We start from the raw sequence: 22,380 nt of genomic DNA, 5'->3' as shown, positions 1-22,380 counted from the left end.
AACAAAAATGATTAGGGGTCTGGAACACATGACTTATGAGGAGAGGCTGAGGGAACTGGGATTGTTTAGTCTGCAGAAGAGAAGAATGAGGGGGGATTTGATAGCTGCTTTCAACTAACTGAGAGGTGGTTCCAAAGAGGATGGTTCTAGACTATTCTCAGTGGTAGTAGATGACGGGACAAGGAGTAATGGTCTCAAGTTGCAGTGGGGGAGGTTTAGGTTGGATATTAGGAAAAACTTTTTCACTAGGAGGGTGGTGAAACCCTGGAATGCGTTACCTAGGGAGGTGGTGGAATCTCCTTCCTTTGAGGTTTTTAAGGTCAGGCTTGACAAAGCCCTGGCTGGGATCATTTAGTTGGGGTTGGTCCTGCTCTGAGCAGGGGGTTGGACTAGATGACCTCCTGAGGTCCCTTCCAACCCTGATATTCTATGATTCTATGTCCCTTTCCTTCAGACTCTTCAATCAGCGGGGCTAAACCTATTTCTCCTCCCGCTGTATTATATGTCCTAAAGCACTCTGGTCCATCCTCATACAAGCACCAATGTTTCCTACTCCTAGTATTTGCCACCTCTCACACTCATAATTCCCATCTCCCAGCACCTTAGTCCCTGTTTAGCTGTTGGGAATTTCCATGGCCATCTGCAGCATTAGCAGGACTCTAAGGTGGGGAGGTAAACGGGGCTCTGTAGTGGAATCAGACTTCAGGGAAACCTCAGACATACCTGCTCCAACAGTAACTAACGTAAGGACAACAGCAGTTCCTTCCAGATATTGAATAACATGGATAAGCAAACACCACACATATTCATGAGTGTATTCCCCTACTGTGTGAGCTGGATCAAAGAACAGTGGAGTGTTTTAATCTTCTGAATTTTTTAAGTGTATGGAAGCACCAATGGGGAATGGCTTTCATATGGATGCTAAAAATCAAAGTATGACACCTGGAGTGGTTGGTGGCTTAAACTTGCTATAATGCACATCTTAAACAGTATAAAATATTCACTTTTTTCTCCTGTTTTGGTTAGAATTTTTTTTCATGTTCTTGTAAAACCTTTATAAATGTCTGTTTCATGTCACTGATTTGTTCAAATGCCTTGTGTTACTAAATTAGTATGGGTAACTCTTTCTGCGTTGCAGTGTTTTAGGAGGAGGTGTGAAACGAAACCAATCTAGGAAGACTGCAGAGAGGTGGAGCTGCAGTTTTGATCATTTGCTTGGAATATATTTTCAAATTCACAGTACTTTGGGGCAAGTGGTCTGTTTTAAAACTCATTATGAAGGCAGAAAAAGTTGTTACAATAAGTAATGATTTCAAAGTATAAGTCTGTGTCCTAAGCCTGAAGAATCCAAAACCAGCTTTTTTTTTTTTTTTTAAAGGGGATGGGGAAGACATTCACGTGAATTTGGTTCAGTGTTTAAGTTGTATAAATTTAAACTTCTGAAACATATACCCAGTTATTCTGCTGCAATATCTTGGAACATGTTGTACAGTGCCAGTGTACAAGAACCAGGAGGCAGGGAATCCAACCGCAATAATCTCTGCTTGTAGAAGCAAACATAAAGGTCTACTTCAGTGGAGAGAAGCATCTTCCTTCCTTCCCTCCCCACATTTGCTCTGTGTATTTAATTTGTACACACTCAAGTAATTTTGTGCTGATGACAGTGAGGTGTGTAAGGAAGTGAAACAGTGACTAGGTGAACTTACCTCATGTAAGGTGGTAAGGACCTAGTGTATTTAGTGGATTATGTATATCACATATTAGCTAGTAATCCATAAGCAATATAATTGTTAGCCAGTTTTTATTGTGGTTAATAAGACCTTTGAATAATGGTTGGGGAAAGGAGTGCAAACAAAATATTTTTGGTTTACAAGATACGCTGCTGTTCAGTTTTTGGAATATCCCGGCTTTGGGTACAGGACAAGGATGAAGTTACTGTGACCTGCCAGATACAGTGAGGATAAACAAGGAAAGTCCCTGTCAGATAATGGGATTAGCTTGTTATTGCTAGTAAGTAGATAAATATTTTATATAATCTAGCATGTAATGTGGATTTTCATATTTGGTCATAATTTACCATATAATGAATCAGGGTGATAAAAGTAGGGGGTCATCTTGGGTATAAAAACATTGTACTGAGACTTAAACTTGTTGGAGTACTGTGACAAAGTTCCTCCTCTACCTTGGTGGGTCTTGCGCTTATTGGTGGATTTGCTCGCCTTGGAGCTTCACGGCAGCCCTCAGCTTGGCCGTTTTTCTGAACCCACAGTCCAGGTTGACTCCTCCTGTGTCTGACCAGGAGTTGGGAGGATTTGGGAGAAACCTGGGCCTGCCCTCTACTCCGGGTTCCAGCCCAGAGCCTTGTGGAATGCAGCTGTCTAGAGTGCCTCCTGGAACAGCTGTGTGACAGCTACAACTCCCTGGGCTACTTCCCCATGGCCTCCTCCAAAAACACCTTCATATCCTCACCATAGGACCTTCCTCCTTGTGTCCAATAATGCTTGTACTCCTCAGTTCTCCAACAGTATGCATTCTTACTCCTAGCACTTCTTACTCCCAACTCCTTACACATGCACCACAAACTGCAGTGAGCTTTTTAAACCCAGGTGCCCTGATTAGCCTGCCTTAATTGATTCAAGCAGCTTCTTGATTGGCTGCAGGTGTTCTAATCAGCCTGTCTTAATTGTCTCCAGAAGGTTCCTGATTGTTCTGGAACCTTCCCTGTTGGGAAACGGAACGTCCTTTGCTTGCTCCTCAGCTATCTGCTTTCTATTCTTTCCTAAAGCCCCCTGGCCTGGATTTTTCTTACTTTTGGACCCTGCGTTAGTTCCCCCCCCCCCCCCCCCGACTGGGCCAGATGCTTTTTTGTTTCGTTTCGTCTTTCTGCCGTTTCTCTGTTGCTGCTAAGTGCTGGTCAGCTGCCAAATTGCCGCCAGAACCCCCCCCCCCCCCCGCCTGCTCCCGGGCGCAGCTATTTGCCTCAGCTGAAATCCCTGGAGGAGGGGGGGAAGATTGCCGACCTGCTATCCGGAGCGGGGAGTGGAAGCCCCCAGACCCAGCCGTTTTGCTGTCAGCTTATTTTTGTAATTTTTCTCGGCTGGCCGGAAGCCTTGGAACACAGCCAACGCAGCTGGAGAAGAAGATTTCAGAAGACAGGAGAAATAACCCAGGGAAGCTACAAATCATCGTGAAGGGGGCCGTAAGACTGAGTGATTTTCTGAATTATACTCTCGTGGGGGGGAGTTTGACTGTGTTTTACTTGCATTTGTGGCGGCACAGGGGGTGTGGCAAGGAGCCCCCCCCCCGATCCATCGGTGCCCCTAACCCCCCACCATTACTACAACTGTTACGGCCCCCCCCGCCATCCGTCCCTGCTGGCAACCTGCCATCTATCTTCGGATCCAGCTGTTCGCTTTGAACTTTGCCTTTCGGACCGGACATAACAGCCGACCAACCAAGACTCTTTGGACAAACGTGTGTGGGTCTGCACCCACCCCCCCGGATTGCTTATCCCACAGCTTGCCCCTATTACTGGACCCCGATTTGTTCCCCCCCCCCAGTCCAACCCCTTCGGCATTCCCCCCCCGGCCTGCAGCCCAGCAGGGAGGAGCGGTTAATCTGCTTCCCCCTCCCCCCTCCTCCTTCTGGTGTCTCCCCGTCTCTCCCTGCTCACAATGGTGGGGAATGAGAGGGGCGAGGCCCCTCCACCAAAATCAGTTGTCCTTCCCCCACCCCCCCTGCCCAACCCCCAAGGCCCCCCCCCCACTACTGTCAAAACACCTGCCACCGCCCCTGCTGGAGCACCGGCAGCAGGAGGCACCGGGGCGATTACTGCTGCTGCAACATCCACCACCCCCCCAGATTCTAGGAATCCCCCCCCCCAGTTGGCCAGAAAGGCCAGGGCGTGAAGAAAGGAAAGGGCCCCGCTAAAACCACTAGGCCCTCCATGGCAGGGGCTGCCCCCACCGCTGTGGCCTCATCATCGACCATGGCGTCCCTCCCTGCTGCTCCCTCCACCAGCTCTGTGAACGTCCCTCCCCTGGCCCCCAGGACATATGCCCGGGCGGTGGCAGGCTCCCCCCTGCCTGCCGCCTCGTCATCTCGTCCACCCACTGCCTCTGCTACCATCACCAGCAGCCGGGGCCCCTTCCCCACCTTGACCAGGAGGCATGGTGTTCGTTGCCTCCTGGTGCCTGCCTCGCCCCACGTGGAGGCATACGTGCAGGCATTGGCGAAGCTGGTAGGACCCACGGCTATTGTGGCGGCCTGCAAAATGTATGGGAAGGTCGTTTTTTTCTTAGCTTCAGAGGCTGCCGCCCAGGTGGTGGTGGAAAAGGGCCTGGCGGTGGGGGGTGGGGGGTGTTTGTCCCCCTAGAGCCGCTAGAAGACCTGAGCGTTCGCCTCGTCCTCACCTCCGTTCCTCCCTTTTTACCCAATGCTGCCCTGTTACCCGCTCTCTCCACCCTGGGGAAACTTGTCTCTGTCATCAGCCCTCTCCCGTTGGGCTGCAAGGACCCCACCCTCCGTCACGTCCTTTCATTCCGCCGGCAAGTGCAGTTTCTACCGCCGGCGGCGGTGCGTGATGGAGAGGCGCTCGAGGGGTCCTTCCTAGTCCCTTACCAAGGAGCCCACTATAAGGTCTTTTATTCCACCAGAGAGGCCCGGTGCTACCTCTGCTGCTCAGCGGGGCATGTCCGCAGAGACTGCCCTTTGGCCCAGGGGGGAGGGGCACCCGAGACCCCCGAGACCCGGCAGGACATCGGCCCCGTCATTGCCGATGCCCCTGGCCGCCCGGCACCTGAAACCAACCCTCCTCCTACTCGACCCGCCGCTGCTCCCGTCTGGGCCCAAGAAACACCTCCCCTACAACGCCCAGGTGAGCAAGGGAGTCCCACCCCTGCTATTACCAATCCGGCAGAGCCTATGGAGGAGGGTGTGGCCAAGATATTACCGGGTATAGGAGAGGGCCCGCCCCAAGGAGAACCCCCCGCCCCTCATGCTGCCTCACCGTTACCCCCCCGAACCCCTGAACAATCGCCTCCGCCCCCCGACACGACCCCTGCTAACCAACCCCCAGACGACACTATGGAGGGCTGGACCCTAGTCCAGGGGAAGCGAGGCAAGCGGAAGACTCGAGCTCCGCTGCACCCATCCGATGCGGAAGCCCCCCGGAAGACCAGGAAGGGAGGCACTGATATTGAGCCTTCCGCTACGGCCACGAGTGAGATCCATCCGCTGGTGTCGGGAGGGGAAGACAGACTGGCATTGGAGGGCAGAATCCCCCCTCCACGAGAGACCCTCCCCTCCGAGACCCCTGAGGAAGCTCCTTCTGCCCGGATACCACCCAAACCCCCCGCGAACCCCGAGGCAACCGTTGAGGCGGGCCCTAGAGGAGAGGCCCCCTGGGTAGCGGGAGTTGGCCTCTCCTCCATGTATGCGGAGATTGAGGCCCTAGATTTGACCCCGGTCACCCAGGGAGAGGATGATCTACTGCCGGCTGGCCTCGATCTGGGTAACCTCACCCCAGCCCCCCTTTCCCCATGCTCCCTCCCCCTAATTGCCTTCGCGGGCAAGCGCCCCGCAGAAGGTGGTCCACCACCTGATGCCATGGCCGCCAAGACCACCATGGAGCCAGCGCCTAGCGTCACTGGGAGCCCCCTCCCTTACCCCTTAACCCTCGACTCTGCTCAGGAGGCACCTTCTTTTAGCTGCTCGCCTCCTGAAGCCCAGAGCCTTACCTCTGCCCCTGCCCCCACCCCGTCCCTGCCCAGTTCACCTCCTCCTGCAATGCTATTGCTGCCCCTGGGGTTATTTCTTTCCTGCCTTCCGCAGATTCCCCCCCAGGGAGCAGTCTTTGCACTTTCTAGTTGCGACCCATTAGGAGTTGCAATTTTTCCCCCGCCATCCCCTTCCACCAAAAGGCGTGAAATGGATTTAATAACCCCAGCCTGTCAGACGCCCCGCCGGTGGTCCACACCCTGCCTACCCGCCTTAGAGGACCATGAGGCTGCATTAAGAGCCCCACCAGGGAACACCCCGGAAATCGTAACCCCACACCCCCATGAGCTGCGGCATGCACTACGGAAGTTCCTAGAACACACCCATGGTGCCCGCAATAGGGCACAGCTGGCTCTTCAGCTATGGGGGGACTTTGATCAAATTCTTCAGGCCACAAGGGCCCTTATAAAGGAGGGCAGGTGGCAAGGAAAGCTCAGTGCTGCGGCCTACGAGCGGGCCCGCGGCTTCTGAAAAGATTTACTCATCCACGGGATGGGTCACGGGTTGCTGCGCAACCTGCAGGGGCCACGAACACCCCCACCAATAAGAACCCCCCCAGCCCTCCGCATGACGCCTCTCATTATTGCAACCTTGAATACCAGGGGCTGTAGGATGGCTCTCCGCAGGTCCCAGGTGCTCTCTTACCTTCGGGAAGGGGGGTACTCTGTTGCTTTCCTGCAGGAGACCCATACGGACCCGACCGTCGAGGCCAGGTGGCGGCTGGAGTTGGGGGACGGGGTATACTTTAGCCACTTCACGACTTGGCAAGCTGGAGTGGCGACCCTGTTCTCCCCCACCCTACGGCCCGAGGTGCTAGGGGTCACTGAGGCCGTGCCGGGCCACCTGCTGCACCTTCGAGTCCGTATGGAGGGGCTCGTGGTCAACCTTGTTAACATTTATGCCCCGCAAACAAGCCCAAAGCAGCCACAATTCTATCAGCGGGTGTCCGACTTCATCGGCACCCTAGATTCGCACAAGTGCCTGGTCCTGGGAGGGGACTTTAACACCACCCTCAAGGAACGGGAGCACTCAGGGGCCGAGCCGAGCCCGGCCACCGTGAACATTCTCCGAGGAATGGTTGAACATCACTCCCTAGTGGACGTCTGGCATGACCATCACCCAGATGACACTTCCACGTTCACTTTTGTCCGGGTGGAGGCCCATCGGTCACACCACTCTCGGTTGGACCGTATTTACTTATCCCATTTCCATCTCTCACAGGCCCACTCCTCCGCCATTCGGTCGGCCCCATTCTCCGACCATCATTTAGTCACCATAATGGTCTCCCTCCGTGCAGAGAGACTGGGGCCACCCTATTAGCACTTTAACAACAGCCTGTTGGAGGACGAGAGCTTCGTGACGTCCTTCCAGGAGTTTTGGCTGGCCTGGCGAGAGCAGTGGCGTGCCTTTCCCTCAGTGCGGCGATGGTGGGATCTCGGGAAGGTGCGCGCCAAGCTCTTCTGCTGTGACTACACTCGGGGCACCAGCCGACGGAGAAATGCGGCAATAGAGCAGTTGGAACGGGAGGTCTTAGAGATGGAGAGGCGCCTGGCCGCCAACCCCGAGGACCTGTCCCTCTGCGGAGTGTGCCAGGAGAAGCGGGAGGAGCTCCGGGCCCTCGAGGACCACTGGGCCTGAGGTGCCTTCGTTCGGTCCCGCATCCGCCTCCTTCGGGAGATGGACCGCGGCTCCCGCTTCTTCTACGCCCTGGAGAAAACGAGGGGGGCCAAGAAACATGTCACCTGCCTTCTTGCGGAAGACGGCACCCCCCTCACGGATCCGGAGGAGATGTGTGGGAGGGCCCGTGACTTCTACACAAGCCTTTTCTCCCCGGGTGCTCTGGGAGGAACTCCTCACGGTCAGCGTGGGCGACCGAGACCGCCTAGAGCTGCCTCTCACCCTGGCCGAGTTCTCAGAAGCCCTCCGTCGCATGCCCACCAATAAATCTCCGGGCATGGACGGGCTGACCGTGGAGTTTTACCGCGCGTTCTGGGACATCCTCGGCTCAGACCTAGTCACCGTCTGGACTGAGTCCTTGCAGAGCGGGGTCCTCCCTCTGTCGTGCAGGCGAGTGTGCTCGCCTTGCTGCCGAAGAAGGGGGACCTCCGTGATTTACGAAACTGGCGTCCCGTCTCACTCCTTAGCACGGATTACAAAATTGTAGCGAAAGCAATCTCGCTGCGGCTAGGGTTCGTGATGGCGGACGTGATCCACCCAGACCAGACCTATACTGTTCTGGGTCGCAGCATTTTTGACAACCTATTTCTAGTCCGAGACCTTTTGGAACTCGGGCGGAGAGATGGTCTGTCGTTCGCCCTCCTGTCTCTTGATCAGGAGAAGGCATTTGATAGAGTAGACCATGGGTACCTCCTGAGCACTCTGCAGGCGTTTGGATTCGGACCTCAGTTTGTGAGTTTTCTCCGGGTGCTGTATGCCTCCGCAGAGTGTTTGGTTAGGCTCAACTGGACCCTGACCGAACCGCTCAGCTTCAGGCGAGGAGTGCGGCAGGGGTGCCCCCTCTCGGGCCAGCTGTACGCTCTGGCGATTGAGTCTTTCCTCTGTCTCCTCTGCAGGAGGATGACAGGGTTGGTGCTGCGGGAGCCGGAGCTGCGTCTAGTCCTGTTGGCGTACGCTGATGATGTACTCCTCGTGGTCCAGGACCTGGGCGACTTGGCACGAGTGGAGGCATGCCAGGCCATCTATTCGGCAGCCTCCTCCACCTGAGTCAACTGGGTCAAGAGCTCTGGCTTGGTGGTGGGGGATTGGCGGCCGGTAAGCTCCCTCCCACCCGCGCTTCAGACCATCCAGTGGAGTGCAGGTCCACTGCTCTATCTCGGCGTTTACCTTTCCGCCACGCACCCTTCTCCGCCGGAGAACTGGCAAAATTTAGAGGGCAGGGTGATAGAGTGGATCCAGAAATGGACGAGGCTACTCCAATGTCTCTCCCTCCGAGGGAGAGCACTGGTGCTTAACCAACTAGTCCTGTCCACCCTCTGGTACCGGCTCAACACCCTGGCCCTGGCCCCGGGTTTCCTGACCCACCTCCGGAGATTGATTCTAGAGTTCTTTTGGTCAGGAATGCACTGGGCCCCTGTTGGAGTTCTTCATTTACCCCTGAAGGAAGGAGGGCAGGGCCTGAAGTGTCTGTACACTCAGGTCCGCGTTTTCCGCCTCCAGGCCCTGCAGAAGCTCCTTTATAGTGCAGGTAGTTCAACGTGGAGCATATTGGCGCACGCCTTCCTGCGCCGCTTCCAAGGGCTCCGATACGACCGGCAGCTCTTTTATCTTTGTCCGAGAGGTTTTCTGTGAGACCTCTCCGGGCTGCCGGTCTTCTACCAGGACCTCCTCCGGACCTGGAAACTATTTCTAACGACCAGGTCCGTGGCGGCCACCATGGGAGCAGATCTCCTCACGGAGCCCCTGCTACACAATCCCCAACTCTGTGTGCAGGTGGCGGAGTCCCGTTCGGTGCACCAGAGGTTGGTCCTGGCGGAAGTCACGAGGGTCGGAGACCTCCTGGACTACGACCGGAGAGACTGGCTGGATCCCCTGACGCTCGCTCGGCGCATGGGGCTCTCCAGCCCTCGTACCCCCCGGCGCGTACTTCAGGAGGTGAAGGCCGCCTTGACCCCCGCTGCTCGGGCTTATGTCAACCGAGCCTTGCACAAGGGCGCACCCCGCCCATCCTCTACCCCAGGCCCGCCGGACCTTTCCATTGGGCCCCTACCCTGCCGATCCCAACAAACCCCTCACCCTTTCACTGCAAGCCGGCTGCATGAGCTGCAGCCGGTCAGTTTTCAAATCGCACCACGGAATTATTTATACACACTCACACTTCACACCCTTCACGCCCACACCCTGGTGTTCCGCCCTGATACAAAGTGGTGGGACCTCCTGCCACCCTTGGAGGGTGAGCAACCTCGGTGGGCCAGCCTGTATTCCACCTTGGTCCCGAGGCCCGTTGGGGACATCAGTTGGCGGCTCCTTCACGGAGCTGTGTCTCGGGTGTGTTTCTGACACGGTTTACCCCCATCCCGGATACTTGCCCTTTTTGTAATGTGAGGGAAACCCTGGCGCACGTATATTTAGAGTGTGCCAGATTGCAGCCCCTTTTCCGGCTCCTCACAAATATTCTATTGCGCTTTTGGCTTCATTTTTCCCCTCACCTTTTTATCTATACACTCCCCATCCATGGCCCCACAAAATCGCGAGACCTCCTGGTTAACCTCCTCCTAGCTTTGGCTAAAACAGCCATTTATAAAACCAGAGAGGGGAGGTTGGCCCATGAAGCGTCCTTTTCCGATCCTCAGTACATTCATGTATCCGGGCGGAGTTCCTCGGGGTGGCGTCCACCGACTCCCTTGATGCCTTCGAGGAGCGGTGGGCGCTGTCCGGGGTTCTCTACTCGGTGACCCCGTCCGGTTCCCTCTGTCTGACCCTTTGATTGAGGGGAAGAGCGAGAGACGCTAGCCCCAGCCGTTGCCACTGTGGATACCATCATTACTGTCATCTAGGAGGGGTCCTATACTACATGGGTGTCTACCCCCCACCCCTAAACCACCCACCCCGCAGCCATGCCCATCTTGCCGGGCACTCTCATGAGAGGGATGATTGGTGACACCGGGCGTGGCACTAGGTAACTCGAGGGGGTGGAAGACCACGAGTGTCGAGGAAGCCCTCCCGCTCTAGGCCACCAGGTAACTCAGGAGGGTGGAAGACCACGAGTGTCAAGGAAGCCCACCTGCTCTGGGCCCAGGCTAGCCTGAACACTTCTCCCTCCTGAAAGCTGCTGTGTTATACCTTCTGTTTGCATTGTTTTGTTGCATAGTTTGTTTTGTTTCCTTTGGTAATTCTTTGTAAGTGTTACAAATAAACTTCTTTTCTGTTTCAAAAAAAAAAAAACCTTCCCTGTTACCTTACCCAGGTTCTAGTACTCTCCTGTAGCCAGCTGGCCTGACCCTGTCACAGTACATGTAACGACTCCATTGGCCTATCACCCTCAATTGATCACTGGGGGGTTGGCATTCTGTACCTTTGCTGCAACAAACTTCCTTGGATTTGAAGTTGGAGTTAGTGGTTTTTGTCTGCTACAGCAAGCAGTGGTGGTTTGCTTTGCTGTGCCTTCGTCCCTTGTACAGCCTCAACCCTCCTGCCACTCACCAAATAAAAGGTAACACATGCAATGGATGCAAGTCTGACTACCTTTCATATTGCCACTAATGCTTAAATACTCTCCAGCCCTGCTTTTGACTTAAACTATGGCACTCTCAGAGACATATCCGCTGTAAATTCCTTCTGTTTCATTCTAGAGATAGACCTTAGCCTGAAGAATCATGCTTTAAAAATAATCCTGCTTGTAGTAAATGTTGTGGAAATGTTAAGTTTTTAATGACAAACAGAAGAGGCTTTTGTCCCTGTGATAGAACACCTCTGTATTCACATCCTGTTGTAATAATCTTACCTTACAAGGCCTACCTTGTACTATCATTTGAAAACCCAATGTGCTGGTCAGTATAGTCCTGATAAATGTGTGTGGCAACACTATATGTGAAGTTATAAGATTCCTCTGTATGATAACACATCTTCCAAAACCCACAGACCTGCCCAAGCAGACATTGGCAAACAGGTCTGTGCTAAACAAAGGAATGTGTGCTTGCCTCCATTTGCATTTAAGCAGTAAACCGTCATCAAGCAGGAAGGGAAAACAAAGGAAGTTCAAACAGGTTAAATAAAACTCAGCAGGGAACATCCTTCCACCTCCACTCTGTCTTTTGGTTCTCACAGCTGGCAATGTTTTTCAAGAGGGGGACAAACTATAAAAAGAAGAAACAAATGCCTCAAAATACCCCTCTCTCTCCCTGCCCATCTCATTCTCTGCACCTGAGAAGACAAAAGGAAACAGCTGTTGGACTCTGGGGGCAGGGTCCTGACCTGAAGAGTTTGGTCAGTAACCTTGCTGGAAATGGGGTGAGAAAGTTCACTTTACAATTAAGTTAGTTTCCTAAGTAAAAACAACTTTTTTTTCTTGTAACCATTTCTGACTTTTATGCCTCATTACTTACATGCACTTAATCTCTTTGCAGTTAATAAACTTGTTTTATTGTTTTATGTAATTCAGCGTGTTTAATTTGAAGTGTCTGGGAAGCTCTTTAAGCTAAAATGACACATATTATTCCCTTAAAGAAATGGACTTAATATATTTGTACTGTCTAGCAGAGGGCTGAGAAGTACAGGACATACATTTCTGGGGGAAGATTTGGGATTAGGGTGTAGCCCATAGGATTATTTTGCTAGCTATTATATCCTACTAATCCAGCCGGCAGTATCAATTAATATGTTTCTTTTTCTGATATTAATCCATTTTATTCTTATATTTTATCAGTATTAATTCCTTGGAATTTAGGATGTGTTGAGACATGTGTTTCCTAATAATTTTTGCTGAAATGCAAGAAGCCTACTGGCCTGTAAGATCTGCTATATAGCAAAAAGTATAATCAGTTATGAATATGTCAGCATAAAAGCTGGCAACCTTTGGCACAAATAAGAATGGTCACCGAACTTTGGGGAACTAAAGGGAGGAACTATCCACATCACAGGTTTATCCAGCATCTACAACCGGTTGGTAACCACAGGGTACGCCACAACTTGGAGGTCACCAAGAGACCAAGGTTGGCAGTTTTGGAGTGAGATAATCCTTATTAATATATTTAGAAAGTGTCATAATCCACTAACCTATAGGAGAAGGGTACCCATAAATTTCTTAGGGTACAGAAATAAGATTTAGGTATAGTAGGTTAGGCCTTAATTACATAGGTCAGGATCCTATAAAATACCTTGTAAGAGAGCTCTTTTTAGTTCCAGCGTCTTCTAACTCCTGAAGCTTCAGTTTCTTGGCGTGTTCTTTCCAGTTCTCCTATACTCTAGAGACTATCTTCTATCACGCTATCAGCTCAGCTTGTGCAGTACAGTATAACTACTCAACATTCCTAACCATTAGGGAAGCCAGCACCATCACATAATTGGGCATGCCAGGAGTGAGGCTGGTCCTTCATCTCTTATTACCAGGTCCTCAAGGAAGGGTGTGAGTATGTTAGGTTAAGGTACTTATAATAGAAATGGTACCACCAGGAGTTTTGGAATTTTTACTGTTTTGCAGTTATAAGTTTCATTGCATTTCTTATTTTTGTTAATTTCAATAAAGGTTTTATCAATGAGATATTGTCCTCAGTGTATGTGTTCTTGCCAAGTACCCTGAGATTCCTCTCCTGCTATAGAACTCTGAGTTCTTGAACTCTGTAGACTGAATTGGATAAGAACCTATAAATATTCTGGTCGGATGCGATCAGTGGCGAGCCACAACTAACCCATCAAATTCAGGTCAATATGGGGTGTGTTGGGGTCATCCTGTAGTATAACCAAGGCTATTGAGAGCCCACGTGTAGCTGGCAGGCTTTGCAGTTATTCTCAGATACGCAGGGTGTGGCCTGGATGCCCTTTCTGAGCAGCCCAGATGGAGAGCTACAACAGCAGAGCAATGTGAGGCACCCAAGGTTGCAAGGTAGGGGTGACAGTCCCCCACAACTCTGAATTGCACTCCTCTTATGTCACAGTCCCCCATTAGAAATTACAGGTAGCATAAGCTCTTCCCCCTTTGCCTGGCTCAGGCCCCTAGACGGTGTTCCCTATCAGATGTCACTTCTTACAAAATCAGAAAAACAATGCAAATATTGCAGGAAGTGGTGGTGCATGCATCGACTAGCTCCTTCTCAGACCGCAGCATTTAATTTTTTGCTCATCATTTATAGTCCTTTCTGGCCTTAGTCAGTCTGATATGCTTAACACAGGCCATAGAACTTCACCCAGTAATTCCTGCAGCAACCCTATTACTGCTGGCTAAACTAGAGTATTTTCTAGACAGAGGTACAATCTTGATTTAAAAATTAAGTGATGGAGAATCCACCACATCCCTTGGTAAAGTCCAATGGTTAGTTACCCTCATTTAAAAATGTATGTCTTAGTCCCAGTGCGAATTCAACTTCCAGCCATTGCTCTTTCTAGATTGCTTGAGCCCTGCTCTAAGTTATGTTTGCAGGATGTTTGCTAACTTTACGATGAGTGTTTATCCAATCCCTTCAACTAGTGATACAAAATTGGGGCTTGTCTCATAGCAAGTGAGGCCTAAGATGTGGAAACAAAGAAAAGGAATTAGCAGAGACTCAAATTTAACCCAGATTGAATTGATTCTGGTAAGAACTGATATTACAAGATACAGTGATAAGCAAAAATTCCTAGGGAATCATACCTAGTCAAGTCAGCCTTGCAAAACTCATTAAAGTTCATGCAAGGTTTAGCCACCTACACCAATAGATGATGAGTAAAAATAATAGCAGAGGTTGCAAGAAGCTAATGTTAACCTTGTGAGTACACTAATTCTTACAAATTTCAGAGTAGCAGCCATATTAGTCTGTATCCACAAAAAGAACAGGTGTACTTGTGGCACCTTAGAGACTAACAAATTTATTTGAGCATAAGCTTTTGTGAGCTACAGCTCACTTCATCGGATGCATGCAGTGGAAAATACAGTGGGGAGATTTTATATACACGGAGAACATGAAACAATGGGTGTTATCATACAGACTGTAACAAGAGTGATCAGGTAAGGTTTCCTTGCTAAATATACTCTGCTATGCTGGTGAGCCCCAGTGAAAGGGTAGAATGCTGGAAGAACAGTAGAGGGATGTACTACACTGTCCTGTTCCAGGTCTCCTTTACAGTGGAGCTATGCTGGTTTACACCAGTTGACTATTTCACCTTGATTGGCTATGCCTGATTATCTTTGATCACACTTCTTTCTCAATCTAAGGCAGCAACTGAGATGACTAGTGATTTTCACTTGACAGACACCAGGCTGAAGTTCTTGCAGGCTAAAAATTTACAATGGAAGATAACTGACTATGGAACTTACTTTACCAGAAATCAGGATGTGCTTGAATCTTGCTACACTGGAGCATAAAAAGTAAAGCCCATGTCTTTGCAATATGTCTTTCCCTCCATTACCTCAGAATAGCTCAGTAATATTTTCTTGGGGCAGGAAGGGGAACAAAACAGGGATTTCTAATGCACACACAGGGTTTATGCTCCCTTCAGATAGAATTCACTGCTCTCCCTTAACTCCCCAAATTCAGCTAGGACAGAGGTACTCAAACTTTTTCCACACAGTAGATCAAATCTTGAGTCTGCATTATGAGCACCTCCCTCTTCAGGATAACATGTTAGGGTTTATCTTCACTGGGAAACTTCATTTAAATACTTACATTTAACAGTCTAGGTAAGCAGCATGCTGATCATGACTGACTAGCTGTGTAGACAAGTTCAGCATCATGTCAGCTGCTCATTGGTAAATGCTGATTAAAGTTTACCAACAACTTGTGCTTGTCTATGAGGAGTGGTCAGACATGGTCAGCACCATATCTTCTAAGTTGATTGTTAAGAATCATGTTTGAACTCATTTTAAATGACTGTCCATACATATTCCATTCTCAGTGTGCACACAGTCCACATGCTCAAGATCGGAAACCTTTTGCCTGTGGGGTCAGGACTTCTGCTCCAGGGTTATGTAATCCCTTTCCTCCTTCCCTGAATGCTGGGACAACATATGCATGTTTGCCAATTTCTTTACTACTGAAGGTCTTGAAAAAATAAACTCAGGCACCACATGGTGGTAATGATCCTGATAGCACCACGCTGGCCCAGACCATTTTGGTGTCCAGATCTAAAAAGACCATCCATCCAACAGTAACACTGCTTCAGATTATAATCTCCCAGAATAGACAAGATTCCTCATTCTGACCCAATCTTATTGCATCTCACAGCATGGGTGCTGGCTAACAGAGGTGGAAAGATGCTGATGTTCAACACATTTTAACTTGAAGCAGAAAAGACTCCACATGACTGACATAGTTAAGTGGAAAAATTTCCCTACTTGGGCAGAGCACTTTTCTCCCATGGAGACTCAGACCCCCTTTGTTTTGGACTCTATCATCTTAACTCTGGTCTATTAATTCTATTACAGTGCACCTGGTAGCAATATCAGCCCACCATCCTCCAATCCAAGGTCACATGATATTCTCACATCCACCAGTAGCTAGGTTCCTCAAAGGCCTAGTTCATGTATTTCCTTCAGTCTAAGAGCTCCCTCTTTCCTGGGATGTTCATGTAATTTTTAACTAGATAGGTTCCCTTTCTCCCCCCTCTTTGAGCCCTTGGCATCATGCTGGCTACATCATCTTTCAATGAAGACAGCCTTTTCAGTGGCACTCACATCATCCCAAAGCATAGGGGAGATGAGGCACTTACAGCAAGGCCATCATACAAGGTCTTCCACAAAGTTACCCTTCGCACCCATCCTTGTGTACCTTGAGATCTACTTTCATCTGAACCAGATAATCTCCTTGTTTTCTTCCCCAAGACAGACGGCAATCAATGGGAGGCTAGGCTCCATACTTCAGATGTGCTCTGGGCTCTATCCTTTTGTCTTGATAGAACCCAAACATTCAGGGTCTTACCTAGACTGTTTACTTCTTTTGCAGATAGGGTTAACTGCCAGGCTATATTGTTCCAAGGACTTTCAAAATGGGTCTCCAATTGCAATAAACTATATTATCTAGCTAGTTTAGACCTCCACATCAAAGTCAGGTCAGAACTCATTCAGCTAGAGTGCAGGCAGCATCTGTGGCTTCTCCAAGAGGTGCTCCAATCTCTGAAATGTGTAGGGCAGCTACCTGGGATCAACACATACCTTTACAAGACCCTATTCCCTTGTACAGGCATTTATTTAGGTCAGATGCCAGTTTTGGCAGAGCCATCTCAGTTATTTAGATTCTGAGCACGCACCTTCTGTACATTAGGTCAGTGGTTCTCAAAGCTGGTCTGTCGCTTGTTCAGGGAAAGCTCCTGGCGGGCCGGACCAGTTTGTTTACCTACCGCGTCTGCAGGTTCGGCCGATCGCGGCTCCCACTGGCTGCGGTTCGCCGCTCCAGGCCAATGGGGGCTGCAGGAAGGGTGGCCAGCATGTTCCTTGGCCCACGCCGCTTCCCGCAGCCCCCATTGGCCTGGAGCAGCGAACCGCGGCCAGTGGGAGCCGCGATCGGCCAAACCGGAGGACGCGGCAGGTAAACAAACCGGTTCGGCCCGCCAGGGGCTTTCCCTGAACAAGTGGCGGACCAGCTTTGAGAACCACTGCATTAGGTTATTGCTTGCAAGTCACCAAGAGAGGAATACCTATGGACAATCACTTGAATTCAAAACAATTACTTAACTACAATTACTGTAAGGTCTGAGATGTGTTGTCCATATATATTCCATGACCCATGCTTTTTCTCTGCTAATATGGAGTCTGACAACGCCTGGATTCTGTACTTGCAAAGGCACTTATAGACAGTTGACCTTGCTCTGCTCTTTATGCTCTCGGGGACACAAGGGCATTCAGGGCTCAGTCCTAGCCAAAAGACAATTCTAGCAGAAGATTCTGAACTCAGGTGTGTTGGGCACCAAGAGTGGAATACATTTAGACAGCACATCTTGAAGTACAGTTGCTATAAGGTAAGTAGAAGTCTTTCTAGTCACAACAAGCAGCAACTATAGCCATTGCTTACATGAAAAAGGTGAAGATTTTAGTGTATTTGTAGATGTCTTAATGGAATTTAGGAGCTGAAAATGGGAACATGTGACCAGTCTGCTCAGCTGGCTCACCAGAGGTCCAAAGAACAGGGTTTGGGAACCTCTATCTAGGAAATTAAAACAAGCCACTCGTCTATAAACTTGTTTGTGAAAATATGAATGTTGACAGCAAAAGGATTGTGAATTGCTCGTCTAATGAGCTACACCTCATGTTTTAATGAAGGTAAACACTGTGATTAATCACAATACAGTACCACCTTAGGGCCCCTACCTTCCATCAGGGTCTATAGCAAGTGAACTTGTTTGTAAACTTATTCTTGGGTAAAGGAGAGTTTAAATTCAGCTCTGCTGCCTCCTCCCATTGTACAGATGCTCAAGAATAAAGGGCTATTTTGGCAACAGAGCAGGGACAATGTCTTTGGGAAAACAGAGCTCTGCTCCCAGGGTCAGTAAGCCTGGGATGAACCACAAGCTGAGGAGTATTTTCCTTCTTACATTCCCTTATTTTGTTTTCTTGTTGCAAGCATTATCTCTTGAGAAAGAGCAAATATTTTTTCCTGTAGTCACATTCAACTATCTTATGCTACACTACAAAAATCTGCATAAATTACTGTGTGTATTTCACTAGTACACTACCCTGCAATTATTTTTAAGCTACTGGGAACCTGACTTCTAATTTTTAAAGAAATTGCTCAAAGGATTTATATGCCCTTTGTGTATAGGGTGAAAAAAAATGACAACCCCAGGGTTGCATAAGTGAACCAACGAATGATCAAAACAACTTTGAAATATTTTAACTAAAGCCTTTTATTCTGTACAACTGTGAAATACAGATAATTTACCCTTTTGGCATTGCAGACGCCCTTCAATCTCTCCTGAAACTGCATTATTGGGATGGTTGGAAGAGTAACCTTGGCTGATTTCAGACAAAAAAAAACAAACAAACAAAAAAACCCCCGAATGAACGAATGAACTGGGAGCAGTTACAATGTATACAAAGGGACAGCAAGACAACCAGAAAGAATCACTGTCTATTAGAACAAAGCATAGACCTCTGCTATTAATAAATACAATTCAGGACAATTTATTAATAAAAGTTACACAGTTCTGCTAAACCATTTAATTCACAAATATCACTAAAAATGTGCAATATAGCACAATTGTGTCAAATGGAGTATGCACAGAAATGGGGCTTCCTTTCAAGGAAGGGAAAAAGACATGCTAGCTTAATTCTTAACCATACCCTCTTGTTTAAGTGGTGACTTTGTCCAGGACATAATGCATTTGGATATTTTTCTAACATATGCCAGTGGGAAAAAAATTTTTTTTTTGTAGTTTGATCACTATAAAATCCCAGTAATGTATCTGGGACTTTCTGTAGGCCCCAGCCTAAATCCTGATAGCAAAACACAGGAAGGGCAAGAGCACACGTCTCCTGAAGAAACTTGAATAAATATACTGCCCTTTGAAGGCACTTGTGCTTCTGTTTCAGACAAGAGTCATATTGTACACAATTTTGTGGTGAGGATTTTTAATTTGTTTTGGCTACAAATAGTCTTTTGGGACAGTCCCAAATTTTCTTGCCAAAAGATGAAATGCTTTCCCCTCCCCAGTAAGTTAAACTTTATACAAGGCTACTATGAATATATGAAAGCCTTAGATTTTTAGAAAGAACAGGAAAAGAAGATGTGTACAGCTATAACAAAATCTGCATATAAAACTTGGGAAAAAAGAATACAAATGCTTTTATATCATGGATATGAAATTTGCTACTGACATCAACAAATAAAATTTAAATTTTCAGAATGGTCTTAAATTTTTTAACAAAATGCCACAGAAGTATAGAGCACAGTTTCTTGGAATTCCAACTAGCGTGTCTTTAAAACAAGGACACATTGCAGGAAGAATTATATTTTTTTTTAAAAAATCTATTAAATTTTGCAAAACATGTTTATTCTATTATGATGCACAGCATCACTGGACTGACCCTGCTATAATACTTCTCTAGTGTTCTCAATCTGAATGGCAATAGCTCTCTATAAGAACGTTTGAACTGCAGTATTAAAACAATTCTAATTATGTTAACCTTTGACTTACAATTAAATGGGCTACTACTTTCAAGTGTGCAATAGCATTCGGTGTTTTTTGAGATTTCTCTAAGTGGTAAAAATTATTTTTATGAATAACCTGTGAAAAATCATTGTAGGTAATGTATGAATGGAATGTATTCAAAAAATACAGTGCATGCATTATGAACATAGTGACTAATATGGCCAAAACAGTGTTTCATATCAAGCCCGAGCAGATGAAAATTTAATGCTCTGGAAAAAACAAAACCAGAAGGAAGCAAAAGTCTGCACTGGATTATCATCTGTTCTCTGTATACCTCACATAACATGAACCACTAGGGACTTCTCATTTCACTTGCTGTGCCTTAGCTAGGACAGACTTTAGTTTAAGTCATATAGATTTTTTTTCTCTATATTACAGATCTATTAGTCACTTCAATTATTAAATGTATACTCTCTGGTCCATACTGAGTCATTAGAAGTCTCATCTACCTTAGGGTTCAGTGGGCTTCTATAGTACTACTCTTGGAACCAGTACAGTAAGGTCAAGTAAATGAACAACCATTTGAGTCCATCATTCCTTTCACGTTGATTTCTGTCGGTAGTGAAGTGTCAGATCACCACCACTCTTCCATATGAAGTGCTTAACAGTTCGAAGGTCCATATTTGGATCCAAAACCTGCAGTGTAAGAGGATTTATATTTTATTGCAGAAGACCGGTAGATATGTTAAATCTTTCGATGCTGGAAGTTTTGATTTTCAGACAAGCATATTCTAGGCTGACAGTGGTACACCATACTAATAAGGACTGGTACCCAGGGGCTAACATATATTAGAGAGAACCAACAGCAGCATATATAGGCTTGGAATGATTATTAGTAAATGTCAGTAAACATCAAAATGTATAGATAGGCAAATAAGAAAAATGCCGCTTGAGTCCCACCTTACTGTCTATAAAGTGTACTGTAATACTGGTATTAGTGGAGTTGGAGAAGGGGTGCCATTTAAGTGGCTTTAACTTACTGAATCTGAACATCTACTGTCTTTCCCCCCATAATTGAGACTATTACACTCCTTTCATTTGTGATCCAAGGAAGTTTGAAACCTACTTCCAAAGTAGCAGTGCCTCTTGCTGTGCTATTGCACATATTGCCACTAAACAATTGTACTACTAAACCTAGCAGGCAATATACAAATATGCTCTGAAGTTAGACAGATTTTGAACAGGACCAGACATGTAACAATATTCTAAACCCCACAGTTTATTTGCTTAAGTTAATCTTAATGATGTTATACAGAAGTGTGATTACAATGTATTGCAGATTGATATCAAATTCTAGGAGGCATACAATAGATGAAAATGGGAAATGATTTTTAAAACTAATTTGTTCCTAGTCTGGTTTTACAGCTTTCTAAATAATTTTGTCTGGAAGAGAGGTATATTCTACTCAACACTGTAAATACTGGTATCGAACAAGCATGAGTAGCTTAAGGCCCTCCTCAATGGAGCTCTTCTTTAAAGCCTGTGATCTTCGAGAATAACAAAGTACTGTCATCTGTGTTTACTGCTCATATCAGTATAGCTAGTATATGATTAATAAGATTACTATCATGAGCAAGAGTTTGGAGTATTAGGCCCCAAAAGAGAATACAGTTCAACAACCAAAATTCTGCGATCTAGACATTTGGTAATGCAATATATCCACCCACGCTTTATATGCGAAAAGCAAAAAATAGTACTACTATCCATTAACATTGAGTTCATAACATACAATTTAGTTTCAAAGGCATCTGTTTTAAAATAGTTTACCTGTAGCACATTTTAAGAACAGTACCTGGAGGTTCACAAATGATTTACTATTGATCATCATATTTTTGAAAGAAGGCCTAAATGAGTGCTTATGCCAACTTACCTGGTCCTGGCACAAAAGTTCAATCTTTTCTTCTGCTAACACAGCAATGTCCTCCTCTTTCTCTTGTTCTCCAGCTTTTTCATTATTGGAGGAGCTAGTTGTCTGAGATTCATTATCCAGGTTTATGATTTTCTCATAAACATGTTCCATCACTTTTCTGACCTGCAGCATGTCACTAGCTGACAATCGGTCTCTGTACAAGTTAATTAAAAGTTGTGAAACACCAGATTTAGTCTTTCAAACACTTATCTTCACAGTATCATGTGCAATAAGGTTTGCTATAGCAGTTGTTTGTAATATAAAATAAGATCTTTATAATAATGCCTTTATATAAATCAATGGTGAAGACTCATCTGGAATACTGTGTGTAGTACCAGGCACCTTATCTGAAAAGGATACTGCAGAACTAGAGGGTGCTCAGAGAAGAGCAACAAGAAAGATCAAGATCTTGCATGGCAAAACTCAGATGAAGAGAGACTGAAAAGACTTGGAATGTTTTCCTTAGAAAGGAGATGAAGCTAGGGAGATGATAATAAGTATAATAAATAATGACTTGTAAACAGAAAGGAGGTCAGGAACTTCTGTTTTCCCTATCTTATCACACAAGAGACATTCAAAAAAGTTAAAAAGGTAGGAAATTCAAACGGATAAAAGGAAATACTTTTTTGGGCAACATGTAATTAAACTGTGGAACTCATGCCACAGGAAGTTGTTGAGGCCAAGAACGTATCCAGATTCAAAGAGGGACTGGATGTTTATATGAATATCAAGAATACACACAGTTGTCATAATTAAAAGACAGCAAACATTTTAAAAATTCATGCTTCAGGGCTCAAGCCGATCTCTAATGATTAGAAACCAGGATGGGATCTAATGTAAGGGACAGGTTCTCCCAAGCCTGCCTACTTTGGTGTTTCTTACACCTTTCTCTGACTGAAGCA

General features: G+C 47.2%; 1 protein-coding gene across 1 annotated transcript in view; it reads right to left on the bottom strand.

Annotated features, from left to right (window-relative positions):
- Positions 1-18,246: 18,246 nt before the first annotated feature.
- The window catches only part of WDR48 (WD repeat domain 48), a 55,167-nt gene continuing 51,033 nt past the window's right edge, over positions 18,247-22,380 (bottom strand). The window contains exons 18-19 of the mRNA XM_084620753.1: positions 21,440-21,632; positions 18,247-20,205 (exon numbers count right to left, since the gene is read on the bottom strand). Coding sequence (XP_084476879.1) covers positions 20,110-20,205; positions 21,440-21,632 — 289 coding nt within the window. The 3' untranslated portion in view covers positions 18,247-20,109. The remainder of the gene's footprint in view (positions 20,206-21,439; positions 21,633-22,380) is intronic.

This window comes from Lepidochelys olivacea (assembly GCF_965140295.1).
Source record: "Lepidochelys olivacea isolate rLepOli2 genome assembly, chromosome: 2".
NCBI classification, from domain to species: Eukaryota; Metazoa; Chordata; order Testudines; family Cheloniidae; genus Lepidochelys; species Lepidochelys olivacea.
This window is presented reverse-complemented; position numbering and strand designations above follow the sequence as displayed.